A 15000-nucleotide genomic window follows, 5' to 3' on the forward strand; every position below is an offset into this window, starting at 1 on the left:
TGTAAGCAAGGTACCTGTCACACAGTACTATTTTGACTTAAATTCGGCAGCTCCTTCTCCTCCTCCTGGACCACTGTATGACCCTGAAGACTTCAATCTGTCAGGGTCACTAGATCAAGGAAATGCGCATGGTCCCATTGTTCCTGCTGATGAGCTTGCTTCTAGCATACCAGAGCTGCAATCAAGTGTTGTGGTGCACTCAGCGGAACCAGTTTCTGTCACGCCAACACTACCAGATCCTCAGACTTTACCTGTAACTGAGTCACCTGTTCCTGTTCCTGAAATTTCATTAAATGAAACGAAGATCTCAGGAGCTCCCACTCAGATTCTGCCTTCAGTTGAAACAGAAATTGTTGACAATGATTTAGCTAGTGAAAGTTACAACAACAATGTTACTACACTTGTATCTGACATTCCCAATGGCCTTAATCCTACTGGTGGACTTCAGCCTTCGCAGAGCCTTCCAGATCCTCTACATGGAAAAGAAGACACTGAAACAGCAACGCCATCTTTAATAGACTTCACATCAGCTTTAACTTCAACTGATCCAATAGCAGTTTTAACTGAGGATCAATCAGGTATAAGTGCTGCACAGCCTGATACTTCAGCAACCTCTACTTCACAACTTTTGAGTGAGAGTGAGCTAATATCTAGCCCCCGCACAAACTCATTAGGTGGCGTAAAGCCTACCTCTGCCCGTACTTTGCAGAATGCTAGAACTCCTTTGTGGATGCTTTTATCTCAGTCAGTGCCCACTCAGTCCTCAACTACAAGGGCATTGCATACTACTCTAACTTCTCTTGTAGTCAGTATTCCAGTGATAGACTCAATGACTACTGCTGTCCCTGCTTTAGTTTCTTCAGATGAGTTTAGTGATTTAGCTGAAGAAATGTCTTCAGACACCGACCTAGTATCTTCACTTCTGATGAGCTCAAAGTTCACTAGTCCCTTTATTGAGTCACCAACAACCACTATAGATATTTTAGATTCGAGAACATTACTAGAAGACTCTGTATCTTCAGTAGTTCCATCTATTAGTTTATTTTCAACTGAGATATCAGCAGACACTATTACAGATCCCCCCATATCTGTTGTTCCGACTCAAGTTATTGCAGAATCCGTTAATCTAGGCTCTACTTTAACGAGTTCTATTGTATATGATCCTTCTATTGATGATTCAGTAAACCCTTCAGATTTTGATATTCCCACAACTCCAGCTGCAGATGAAATCCCCGAAGGTAATCTTTCACTCTCAACTGTTATCCCTCTAGAAGAAACTGAAATTAGTAATATTTCTTTAACGTCTGATAATGAACAAGCTGGAGTAACAGAAGGAAGTAGCGCCATTCCAGATACCACTCCAGTACCAGTGCCTATTGATAGCTCAGAACCTACTCTTCCTCCTCCTGCTCAAGAAGCTAACATTGATTCCCCCTTAAACACAACTCTAGAATACCATGAAAGTCCAGGAGACCCTTTAATAGTACCCAAAGAGGATTCTTGGCCACTACAGTCTTCACCCGATGCAGAAGAGGGAGTACCTATTGCAACCAAAGTTGACAATGATGATTGGACCCCAGTAGTTGAACTCACTGAAAAGTCTGTTGAGAATACTCAAGTAACCCCTACATCCACTTTGAACCCTGATGATACGCCATCCTCTTCTGTATCTCTAATACCACCAGAACTAACAGGGGGTTTCATTCCTATAACTAGTGATACTAATAAACCTGAATCTGAACTTTCTAGTGAACTAATGCTTGAAAATACTAATATTTTATCTACTCCAGCTGTCACTGCTATAACTGCCAGCACTTTTGCACCAGCTAAAAGCCATAGCACAATGCTTGAGTCACCTTCCTTTACAGATTCATTAAATGTACATGTGTCTAGTGTATTTGATGACAGTATTCTTAATGATGAACACCATCTTACTGATGAGCAACCAGTTTCCAGTGTAGTGTCCTTAGATGGATTAATGTCCTCAAATCTTTTATTGTCTACAACAGCTTCCCCAGAACCTAACAGTGAAACCACATCAGTACCATTAACGCCATCATTTGATGTTTCAGTTACAGCTTCAGATTTACCACTCAGTATTAACGTCCTGCAATCAGAAACAATGACAACAAACCTTGATCCCTCCATGATCGTGGTCGAGTTACCCCCTTCGTCTTCCACGCCTATCTTTGACACAGAGATTCTTCCTTCCCCAACGCCCACTGTATCGGAGCCTTCAGTATCACCGACTGAGGGTGCCAATATGACCTCAGTCCCTTCTTTTGAATCTGTTGATCTTTCCCTCACCGAGACTTCGTCTTCCCCAGTTGATCCCTCTCCCTCAGATAAAGAGGAGCCTCTTTCATCCCCCACGCCCCCATCTCCTACTACTCCAGACTTATCTTCACTGATTATCCCAACAGCCACAGAGGAGAAAGTTGAGGTTTCAACAGTTTTTCCAAATCCTGAAGTACCCTTGGAGGAAGAAGAGGCTGGAGGAGGAGTAGAGGGCACCGTCCCTAAAGAGCCCCATGCAAAGGGTGAGTAAAGCCAGGTATTTTGTTGAGGTTTATCTAGAGAAGTTGACGTCATTATTTGGACTTTTTAATTCAACTTCAGAAAAGTGCTTTGTCATCCCTTATGAAGAGTAATCTTCGAAAGGCTACCTAGCAGAAAATGTGCTGCAGTATCTTTGCCAGAGTCTTCAATGGTTAAGAAAAGAGCCACTGCAGAAAACCAAGCTTAAGTGAATGAATATATAACAGGAGCTTTTGACCTTCACTAAGGTCCTCTACAAGTGAGGAGGACCTTAAAGAAAGTCGAAAGCTCATGTTTTATATATATTCACTTAAACTTGGTTTTCTACAGTGGCTTTTTTCTTAACCATTGAAGACAAACAGAAAGAATGTGTTTTTATTACTGGAGAGTAATAAATATGTAACGGAATGAGAAGTAGCAGTTTGTCAGGGTCTCTCTCTCTCTCTCTCTCTCTCTCTCTCTCTCTCTCTCTCTCTCTCTCTCTCTCTCTCTCAGTGAATTAATGAAATATGTTGAGAGTATGTTATAACATCAGTGGACATGTACTGTATATTGTAATGTAAATAATGCTGTTAATTACCATAATTATCCTTCCGCAGAAACCTTGGAACTGATTGCTTTCAATTTTTTTTTCTTTCCGTATACTTTGAGTTGAGTCTGAGAGCTTGATTAACGTGCATACTTAGGGGCAGAAAAATACAAATTCTGTTTAAATTTGTTTGGATTCTCCTCTTGATACTATAGGTGAATTAATCTGTTTTCTATTTTATTTAATTTATTTTATATGCTTTGTTTTTAAATTTCCGTACATGGGCCCCTCTATTCTTTGCAAGTTGATGTCCTTTTCGTTTTTACTTTTCTAATATTGCTTGAAAGCAAAGATAGAATGACGTAAGTGACGTATTGGGCTTCAGATTATGTAACTAGTTATTGGCATTTATATTGCTGTTGTTATCATTATGATTACTCGCATATTATTATAGAATATCAAACGTGAAACAAGTAAGACAGGTGAAATTAGCAGATGAACAAACTTTAATAAACAAATACAAATTCTCATTAAAAAAAAACAGTAGAGGGTTAGTATAAAAAAAACTCTTGGATAGCAATTTCGATCTGAATAGGACAAAATTTCCAGTTAATGCAGCGGCCGATGGGGAAGGCAACGTCATGCCCGTATCTAGTCTGGGACCGCTTGAAAGAAAATATAAAAGTCAAGGAAGGAACGAAATAATTAATAAATAAAGGGAAAGCAATGGAGAGAGAGTGAGAGCTGGTGGCTACTTTATTCTCAAAATTAATGAAACTCGGCAAAGGGATTGTTTTAATTGTCTTGAGTCCACGGTAATAAAATGTTTATGGTCTTTCTGCCATCTTCGATGTTTTCTGAAATATACGTAGACAGATGGTTTGGGTCTAGGGGAAAATAATCTAGGTCGCTGGGAAGGGGTTATTCGATGTTATTTAGTAATAAACTCCATATATAATATTTATCTATATATCTATATATATATATATATATATATATATATATATATATATATATAATGTAATTATATATATGCAATTTATTTAATACACACACACACACACACACACACATATATATATATATATATATATATATATATATATATATATATATATATATATATATATATATATATATATATATATATACATATACATATATATATATATATATATATACTCATATATATATATATATATATATATATATACATACACACATGTACATATTTGTGTGTTTGTGAGGTCATCCTTCAATTGTTGTTATCAGATGTTTTTAGTAATAAAACAACATATAATATATATATATATATATATATATATATATATATATATATATATATAAAATGTAATTACATATATGTAATTTATTTAATACACATATATTATATATATACACATGTACATATATGTGTGTATTGTTATCAGATGACTTTATGACTTTGATACTAATGAACCATTTCGTGTTTTATTTATTTTTTTTGCACCTATATATAACGTTGAATTTATGTTGAGGGTCTTCGTTGGTCATTGAAATTCAGATTTCGTAGACTACAGCGGAAAACAAAATTTAATTGTTTCCAAAGCGGAACAAAAATGTTTTTAATTTTGTATAACTAGAAAAAAACGTTTTCATTTCCCCTGTATCAGAGCCAATCCGTTGATTTCATTGCTCACACCTGAAACAAAAATCACCGTCTACAAAGTATATATAAATTGTATAAAGAAAAATATTGTCTTTATTCCCTGTAACAAAAATCAGATTTTATTTTAGTAATAGAAACCCCAGTTTCTCTCTTTGGCAGAATAAGAATTTTATTTGCTATGCCAAAAAAATTATTTCAGTGTCCATGCCAAAAAAATGACTTTTTATAAAAAAAAAAAAAAATTCATTGTCTATGTCTGGAAAAAATTCATTCCTAGAAAAAACCAGTTTCATTTCCCAAAATTAAAAAACTCACACACACTACTGTGCGTGTTAATATAAACTGAATTACCTCTTTGTCAGAACCTGCAGAAGGCACTGAAGAAGTGGCAGTCGTCGCAGAGGAGCCTCTCTCTACCACAGAAAAAGACGTGACGACAAAAGCGACAGAGGAGTTTTCCCCACCCACCTACCCACCTGTAACCACACCTCCCAGTACATTAACTGTAACAGTCCTGTATCCAGGTGCGTTACATGAATATAGGTCTAAGTGGGATTTCTGAGGCTGTTGGGAATTCCATGAATTTTTCAAATACTTGATTCTATGATGTGTTCCCGGGGGAGTAAATCCTTAGTAATTTATGTTTGTAAGGAGTATTTTACCATGATTTTTACTTTTTCTCATTTTGCATAGTTTAGCGTCACTAAACAGTAAAAAAAAAAAAAAAAAATCTGTTCTGGCAGCATTGTGACGCTGATTTAGTTCTAACTTTCTCAAAACATATCATCGGTCGCCACAAATTTCCAAGAGTGTTGGACAAGAACTTTAAATTCAAATTCTACACCTATTTTGTACATACGCGTGATATTTTCAGGACTAAGCTTAAATCTTATGAAACATACAAAATATCAGTTAGATTATCCTCAAGTGTTCTTTACACTTTTCCACTTATCTCTGTGTGATTGCTAAACGTTTGTGTTTTTGTGTGTGCTGGCTTCCTGAAGCTGTTGCCATATCGCTCTTATTCATTTTTTTACCGAGTGCCTAGAATCGCCTTGTTGCTGTGTTTTTGCTTATTTAATTACCTTAGTGTTTAGTTTAATAAATCAACTTTGTGTAATATATTAACGCATTTAATCTACTGTCATAATGTTAACCTCTGTTTAACAGTAACTCTTTTCGATTGCTCTAAAAGTTCTATATTTTCTTCACAACAAAATGTTCTAGATTAATTTTTACCTTATGCTGTGAAGTTGGATTAATTTCGCAATGTTGAGTGTACAAAAAAGTTTTGTTTATTTTCACTCACCACCATTTTTTCGTAAAAACTCTTGAATGGTTTTGCCAAGTCAGTATGTAACATTAATTTTTGTTTATGACTTTTAAAGTAGTTGGACAAGCAAACACATTTTCACTCTCGTACAAATACTGATGGAAGAACCTTTTATTCAACCCCTTTTTAGACTCCAGGCCGTCTCTCACCACGTCGGAGAAATTCCCGAATGGAACAATGTACGAACGCCCGTTACCCTACGTGAAGGCGCTGGTGGCCTACAACCAGGAAGATTTCTGCCATCACGAAAACAACTTCAAAACAATGTTTGCTGAGTGGATTAGCCAACACTTGCAGGAGGATTGGTACGTCCTTTACTTAACCTTTTCTAGTGTATCCACTTTCAGTCATGTAGAAATCTTTATTCGGTTGCAGTTCGGTGGAATTCTTTGCATGGTGAGACACCGGGTTACAGCTTTAGAATTCCTTTTGAATTTCTGGACCTGTATTACATTCGACTGCTGTTATCTAGAATTCCTCAACTGTTGATTGGAATGACATTCAGTCGCAGTCCTGTAGAATTCCATGACTAGAGTGACATTTGACTGCATCACTATAGAATTCCTTGACTGCAACTACATTCGACTGCAGTCCTTTAGAATTCCCTGACTCGAATTAGATTCACTTGCAGTCCTGTATAATTCCGTGACTGGAACAGCAGTCTTCCTCAGTCCTGTAGAATTACTCGACTGAAATGATATTCAGTTTTGCTGAGGTAATTCCTTTGCTGGAAAGTCATTCGACTGCAGTCATGTAGAATTCTTTGACCGGAACGACATTCAATTAATTGTAGTTCTGTAGAATTCCTTGGAAAGTCAGTCGCCTGTAGCCATGTAGAATTCTTGTGACTGGAATGCCCATTCAGTTGCAGCATTGTAGTATTTCTTGACTGGAACGACTTTCAACCACAGCTTTGTAGAAGACAGTAGGACCATGTTCAAGGAATTAAATAAAGTCCGTGTAGAGTCAGCTTCACAAGAACAAACATGCTAAAAAGGTTTTATACTTTCTTATTATAGCAGTGCATAAAATCACAGACTAACATTTTGACGAAAACCTGCGCAGACTTATTTTAGAGTTCCCCATTTATTTTTGACCTAGCTTTCTTAAGACGAAAAGATAATAAGAACTTTAGTTGCCATTTGAAATACTGAATTAAGCTATTACTACCTTTGAGATTCCAGCGGGAATAGAGATCCCATTTTTTATCTATTTGTATAAATGTAATGCATTACTACCCTAATGCTATTCTCCTTGCATTTTAATACATTTTTATCTATTCCTTAAGTTGTTAACTTTTTTTTTTCTTTGAAATAAGTGAGATCTCTTCTTTCTGTATTTCCTATTATACCTTCTCTTACTTTTAATGAGCATCATATTCTTTGGAAGCTTGAATTTCAAGTCAGTGGCCCCTTGGGTGTGTTCCATATGAATAGGGTCATAATAATAATAATGTATTATTATTATTATGGCCATGTGTGTAATTATTATTGTGTATATTAATTCACAGGCCAGTTTCCCCATCCCGGAAATCGAGTTCTTCAACATGCCCAACTGCGGCCCGAAGAGGCCCCCTGGTGACGAGCACATAAACCAGGTACACGGGGGCGTCCCAGACTCCGAGATGGATCTCGGAGGGAAGGTGAACTCGTCCCTCGGTAAACAGGACGAAGTGACCAACGTGTATTTCTACGTCACCAGATCGGGGAAGATTAATCCCAACCTGACGGAAATGTTTCCCCTCTTCCCCATGGATCTGGAAATCAGCGAGGACCTCACTTATTTGAGAGCGAAGGTTTGTTAATGTATAGTTTTTTTTTTTTTAGGAAGCAGATAGAAAAATCTGTGATTGAATGTTATGCAGTGTGTACTATACCGGTCGCTCTCCAGGTGTGTGGGACAAAGATGAAGGCTTCAGCGCAAAATGTACAAAATTTGTACAATATTTTTGTTTTCACAATATTAATATTATTGATATTCTAATGACTGCATATTCTTTATTATTATTATTATTATTATTATTATTATTATTATTATTATTATTATTATTATTATTGAAAATAAAAAGTATTTGCGCACGCATATGGAATAATAAAGACTTATTATTAAAATAAATATGTTTGTACATGCGTATGGAACAAATAAAAGGCAATTATTACTAAAAAACAGAAATATCTTCACACACTGTGGAATAATATAAAGGCTGTTATTACTAAAAATTAAAATGTTAAACATACCATGGAACAGTAAAAGAAAGATTTTATTGTTATTAATATTATAATAAGTGGAGTTGATTATAAAGTCATGTTCATGACGGAAATAAGAAACGCCTTGGTTTTATTGATTCTTCAATATACTGCCTTATATAAAATCATATATCCTTAGCCCACACAGTCCGAGGCTATGTAACGTTATATAAGATTACAAAGGAGAATTGACAGAACCCGAAAGGATTTTATTTTTATCATTATATTATTGTTATCATCAAAAATGCTTGCACACTCATGTGGAACAGATCAAAAAGATTATAATTATTAAAGTTTTCACAAAACAAATCCACAAGTATGAAATGAGAGGGAGAAAAAATGTATCTTGAAGTACATAACGAATGATAATAATCAAAGTATCATTTCGTCGCTGTTGTCCAATGCCACATTTCTCTTAAAACATAGTAAAAATTTAAATTTCTTTTTGTCATAAATGACAGCCATTAAATTCATGTGGTTGAAAAAAAATTTGTTAATAGTATGACTACTACCAATAATAATATTAATAAAGAATACATAATAATAATAATAATAATAATAATAATAATAATAATAATAATAATAATAATAATAATAATAATAATAATTGGGGAAAAAAGCTCTCTATCACGAGAGTTCATAAAATGATCTAAAGGGTCCACAATAATATAATTGTTTAAGGCTCGTGCAAAATTTTCAAAAGCTTTCGAACCCTACTCTGGGATATATTATTGTGGACCCTTTAGAACAATAATAATAATAATAATAATAATAATAATAATAATAATAAATAATAATAATAATAACAACAATAATAATAATCACCACCACCTCTCCCACCCACCCAGGTATCTCAGCTGGAGTTGGTCCGTCCTGGAGACTCGAGCGACGCCACCGTCTTGGCAGAAGAAGAAGCAGCCATCGGCACGTCGGCCATCGTCAGCATCGTCATCGCCACGATAGTGATGCTGTCTGTCATCACGGCCATCATTTTCTTCGTAAGTCGTCTCTTGGGTTCATATGGCATATATGGTTTCACGAAGATCAGATTTAGTAGCCGTAAAGGCCATCATTTGCTTCCTAAGTCGTCATAGGCTTGAAATGGCTTTGATTAGTTAGCGAAGGTCAGGTTTAGTAACCCTCAAACCGGGTTAGTGCTGTCAGTGCACCTCAAGTGATATCTGTAGGCAGTACTTAGGTTATGTAATTGTATTATTATTATTATTATTCAGAAGATGAACCCTATTCAAATGGAACTAGCATTGACATGAAATTCAAGCTTCCAAAGAATATGGTGTTCATTCGAAAGAAGTGAAAGAAGGTAATGGGAAATACAGAAAGAGGAGATCAGTTATTAGGAAAACAGATAAATTAACAAATTAATAAATAAATAAGACTGTAAGTAATAACCACAGTGCCCTCTTAACTTCTCGAATTCTTCTTCACACTTCTTGGATACGCTTGTCACTACAAAGCCTTAACTCCAAATGCAAAAATGTGGTGTAATTCCGATGTCCGTAGCGGGATTCGAACCCGCATCCAGAGTATTAGAACTTGGTCACCCACCCACTTTTTAGCATTTTACACTATCTCCATTCCCGCTCCCTTTCTTCAGTCTTGCTGTCCAGCACCTCTAACTGTCATTTCTTTGTGCAACTGTTTTATCCCTGTTGCACGTTTACATCATTGTACGTCGTCTCCTTTACATTCTGGACCTCTGTTTTGTCTTCCTGTCCAACCACTCCAACTCCCTCTTTTCATTTATAGTTGAGCTCTTAGACTGAAACTTTCATTCGGTAATTTCATAAACATATATAAGTATTTCTAGTGAAGTTCTTGACTGAGACATGCATAACTCACTTCAGTCGCTGAGTTAAGCAGAATAGGACTTCAACACTGAAATGTTCTTAATTAATAGAGTTCAATGCTGAAGTGTTTGTAAAAAGAAGTCAGCGACTAAAATATTTATTTAATTTTATAACAGAAGTTCATAACAGATGCCTTCTTTATAGAATTCCCTAACTGAAGCATTCATCATCATAAATGCATGACAGAAGCAAGCATAAAAGACTTTCAGATTGAAGCATTCACGACTTGATTCTCCAGTTAGATTTATTTATACAAGTAATATCATTTCATGACTTTAGCAGTCAAAGTAGAATTCTGTGTAGATTTATATATACAAGTAATATAATTTCATGACTTTAGCAATCATAGTAGAATTCTATGCTTGGAACACCTAGAACAGAAATCTCTGATTGAAGCTTTTGTATTTTGGAATTTCATGACGTCTCATTAATGTGGAAATTATTCTTTGAACGTTTGAAAATTCTCGAAGTTTTTTCCTTTAATTCCTGACATATCTGTTCAGGAAGACGTAAATGCTTGCATACCTAGAAGGTACACTTTCTTGTATGTAAGGATAAATTGCTCTCTTCTTCATAAGGAGTTAGTGCCAAAAGCGCACCTCATGCGGTGTGCTGTAGGCACTGCTGAAAGGTATTTTTGCAACATCCTTTCAGCCCGTAGTTGCTCCGACTTTTTAGCCTTTCTTCCCTCTTGTTCTCCAACCTCTCTAATTATCACTTCTTGGTGCAGCCTTTTGGGTTTATCCCAGTTTCACCCTTAGATCCTTGCACTCCACCTCATTTATTTTCTGAATCTCTTTATCTTGCTGTCCAACCACTCGAACTCCCTCTTTTCACTGTCTTAAGCGCTGAATGGTTGAAATCGCCCAATGGTTGCCTTTATAGCCTAGATTTCATGATTCCCCCCCCCCTCTATCTGCCTCATATCTTTTATGCCATGGAAGAAAGACAAAACAGCTCCAAATTCAGTTCCATCACTATGAGTAAAGCTTCTTGTTATTACTTACTATAAAGTAGATTTAGTAGATCACTGAATCACATTCCCAGATTCTTGTAGTCCAGACTCGAAGGATTTTTTCTAAAAAGACGGATAAGAATTGGAAGAAGACAAAATTAAAGAAGCCTGGTAGCTAAGTGGGAAGAGACCAGAGGGAATAATAGCATTGCACAGTAATACTCCAAAGAACTTTATTTTACTCTCTTACAGTAGTATGTGAGAATTTACTCCCTTACAGTAGTATGTGAGAAAAGAAGGTAAAAGAAAGGAAAAAAGTATCACAGTTTCATTCCCCATAGGACGATAGTGCCGTCAGTGCACCTCACGTGGTGCACTGTAGACATTACTGAAGGTTCTTTGCAGCGTCCTTTCGGCCCCTAGCTGCAACCTCTTTCATTCCTTTTACTATAATTCCGTTCATATTCTCTTTCTTCCACCTGCCTTTCCACCCTCTAACAATTTTTTCACAGTGAAACCGCAAGGTTTCCCACCTGTTACACCTTTCAGCCCTTCTAACTGTAAATTTCCTTTTCAGCGCTGAATGATCTCATAGGTCTCAGCGCATGGCCTCTGGCCTAAATTTTATATTCCAATTGCAGTTCCAGTCATAGTTTCTTTTGACATTTAGATAAAGATGTATGTCAGTCTTCTCAAGAAAAGGAGAAACGATTTCGTAGGAACTAGACATGCCTTCATTTTGTACAGCAATAAAGCCTTTCATACATTTCCAGATGATAGTGAAAAAACGAGGCAGCACAAACAACTACTACGGCCGGCGTTGCACGCCCGTCAGCATGGATGCTTACAGCATGGACAGCGTGTCCGTCTACCACTCCTTCAGGAGGAAGAGCAAAAGGAGAGCTTCTGGCAGATCGGTGAAATCCTACTTGAACCAAGCCTTCGATGATCCTGTAAGTAGCCCTGTGGGTGTGGCTTCATTATGAGGAGGCCGTGGCCTTTATTCTTCCAAGATCAAAAAAGAAAATTAAAATAGATGGAAAAAGGGGAGCTTCGCTGACAACAGTTACAATTTGTAAGATGGGATATTTATTAAAGGATTCTGTTACTTTTATTCATTGTGTTGTCAAAAGTTTCTTTGGATAATTCGATCATTCTTTCATTTTTCCCACTGGTTCTAACCGTGGTCCAGTGCAGCCTGTCATCATTTCAAAGCCTGAACTCTGTAGAAGTTATAAATTCAAATTCCATATTATTTTTACACTTACCCTCTTATCTTTAAGTCACACAACTTTATGCAAATGAACTCATTTCATCACTGTTACTGTGTGTAGTGTTTCCCATGGCAAAGTTAATTTACATATGCCCCTTTTAAAAATGTATACCAGTAATTTTCATAGCATTCTGTCTTCTCTTCCAGAACGGGCCATCGCGTCCACTCAACTTTGCCAAACTCACCCACTTCATTTCTGATATTGATGGAGTGCACGAAGAATTTTCAACAATACCAGTAAACATGCCAAAGTATGACGAGTTGCCTGCTGGCGTTGAAGACAAAAACAGGTTAGTGATGTTTAGGTTTGTGGTGGGGAGATTTTCTGAGACTATAGATTTTGTATCATAATCCAGTAGATACATAATATTACTTTTAGTTCTTCATGTGCTTGTGGGAAGCACACATAAATGACAGTGTCATTCTTATGCTGCATTTGCTTGTGTTTCTACTCTGTATTTGCCTTTAGTAATATTCTTAACTTCGTTTTCATAGATTCTAAAAGATACAAGTACAGAATTGTTATTGTGAAATTCATCATTTAATGGACACCAACAGGACGAAGCGAGTGGTTATGTTTACTTAATAAAGCCTATGACGAAATATATTTTTTACAGGTATGCCAATGTGATACCTGTGCCAGAGACGAGAGTCCTTTTGAAGTGTTTAAGGGACTCGCCAAACTCTGAGTACATCAATGCAAATTATGTCAGAGGCCCAAGAAACGAGTCTAAATATTATATTGCAACACAAGTAAGTGTCTTCTATTTATTATTAATCTGAAAAACTTTTACATTGCCTTAAGTTATCACTCTTACAAGGTATCATTATTGTAATGGAAGGTATTGACCCAGAGAGGGGCTGTTCGTGTATTGCATAAAACCTGTCGATCCAAGAAAGTTATTATTTGCATAATGTAATGAAATTGATTGAACCAAGAAAGTTTCCGTGCAGTTGATCCGAAAATTCTAAATGTTGTCATGAAAACACACCAGATCTGTTTTTTTTTAATATAGGTGTCCGTTTATTCACTTGGTACTATTTATACGCTTCTTTAAACATTTCTACAAATAGTTTCTTCATCCAAAAATTCTTCAGATTTGGAAAACAATCCAGATTTTTAATACAGGTGTCTATGCACTCATTTGGTGCTATTTATACACTTCTTTAAAATTTTTACCAAGATTTTCTTCATCCAAAAATTCTACATATTGTCATGAAAAAACAAAGATTTGTTTTATTAATAAAGGTGTCTATTTATTCATTTGGTGCTATTTATGCACTTCTGTAAAAATGTTTCCAAGAATTTCTTCATCCACAAATTCTCCCTATTGTCATGAAAACAAACCAGATTTGTTTCTTTTTTCAATAAAGGTGTCTGTCCACACACTTTTTTATACCGTAAATTTTATCAAATGTTTCTTCAAAAACTCATGTGACTTTTTTTCAGGCTCCTCTAGATGACACAGTTGCTGATTTCTGGAGGATGATTTGGGAGCAGGAAACGCGAGTCGTGGTGATGTTGACAGATTTCGTCGAGAAAGGCATAGATAAGTGTGCAGACTACCTGCCGCCTTCAGAAACGTTAGACTGCCACAGATTATATGGCGATTTCCAGGTAAGCTGCGTACCCATGATAGTTACTGCAAATCTCTGTTATTATAGCATTTTACTACTGTAAAACAATTAACCTTCTATTTTACTCATTTATTTGTATTTTTATGTGTGTATTTATTGATTTATTTATCTTCTTTTTTCTTTTTTAATAACTGATCTCCTCTTTTATATTTTCTGTTTTCTTCTATAAATTCTTCCAAATGGAGGCCATATTTTTTGGAAGCTTGAATTTTAGATGAATGGCCCCTGTAGGCTTGTGCCATATGATTAGGGGTTTATTTTCCGAATAATAATAATAATAATGGCTGTTTCTATGGCATTCAGTTTGTATAGAGTCTTCCCCATTCGTTGTACAGTCTTCCTTTCATCAGCATGTAGCTGGTACATTGTTTCCTAAGGACATGTAAAGTTTTTCTGTTGTGTTAGTTTTATTACCTCTAACGTTTCAATACATAAAACTAAGACAACAGAAAACTTTACATGTCCTTAAGAAACTTGATATACTAGCTACGTGCTGATGAAAGGAAGATTGTAAGATGAGTAGAGAAGACTACACAAATTGAATGCCGTAGAAATAACCATTATTTTTAATGCTTCTGCCCTCAGAGAAGGTCTCCTCCCTAATAATAATAATAATAATAATAATAATAATAATAATAATAATACTTTGTATGGAAGTTATGATATAGGATCTATATGCCGCCTATATAAGTACATTGTTGCAAAAAAATCTTCAATAAAGACAAAATAACAAACATTACTCACACCCGGCAGGTAACACTCAAATCAAGAGACATGCGAGAGAAATACGTCGTTTCCAACGTCCAGCTGAAAAACTTGGAAAACAACCTGGTGAGGGAGATAGCTCACATGTGGTTCACAGGCTGGCCCGCCTCAGGAGTCCCCAACGAAGAGTCTGCATTTATCTCCTACATCTTAGACATAAGAAGAACGCGCAAGAAACTCAGAGCAAAGGGACCCATTGTTGTTCAC

General features: G+C 36.0%; 1 protein-coding gene across 1 annotated transcript in view; it reads left to right on the top strand.

The window, feature by feature from the left end:
- Positions 1-15000, top strand: part of LOC136835169 (mucin-2) — an 85807-nt gene that overhangs the window by 66448 nt on the left and 4359 nt on the right. Inside the window, exons 4-13 of the mRNA XM_067098378.1 lie at positions 1-2540; positions 5078-5239; positions 6179-6353; positions 7564-7843; positions 9143-9292; positions 11891-12070; positions 12538-12680; positions 13008-13143; positions 13841-14008; positions 14782-15000. The exon at positions 1-2540 is cut by the window's left edge and continues 556 nt beyond it; the exon at positions 14782-15000 is cut by the window's right edge and continues 5 nt beyond it. Coding sequence (XP_066954479.1) covers positions 1-2540; positions 5078-5239; positions 6179-6353; positions 7564-7843; positions 9143-9292; positions 11891-12070; positions 12538-12680; positions 13008-13143; positions 13841-14008; positions 14782-15000 — 4153 coding nt within the window. The remainder of the gene's footprint in view (positions 2541-5077; positions 5240-6178; positions 6354-7563; positions 7844-9142; positions 9293-11890; positions 12071-12537; positions 12681-13007; positions 13144-13840; positions 14009-14781) is intronic.

This window comes from Macrobrachium rosenbergii, chromosome 55, assembly GCF_040412425.1.
Source record: "Macrobrachium rosenbergii isolate ZJJX-2024 chromosome 55, ASM4041242v1, whole genome shotgun sequence".
Classification (NCBI taxonomy): domain Eukaryota; kingdom Metazoa; phylum Arthropoda; class Malacostraca; order Decapoda; family Palaemonidae; genus Macrobrachium; species Macrobrachium rosenbergii.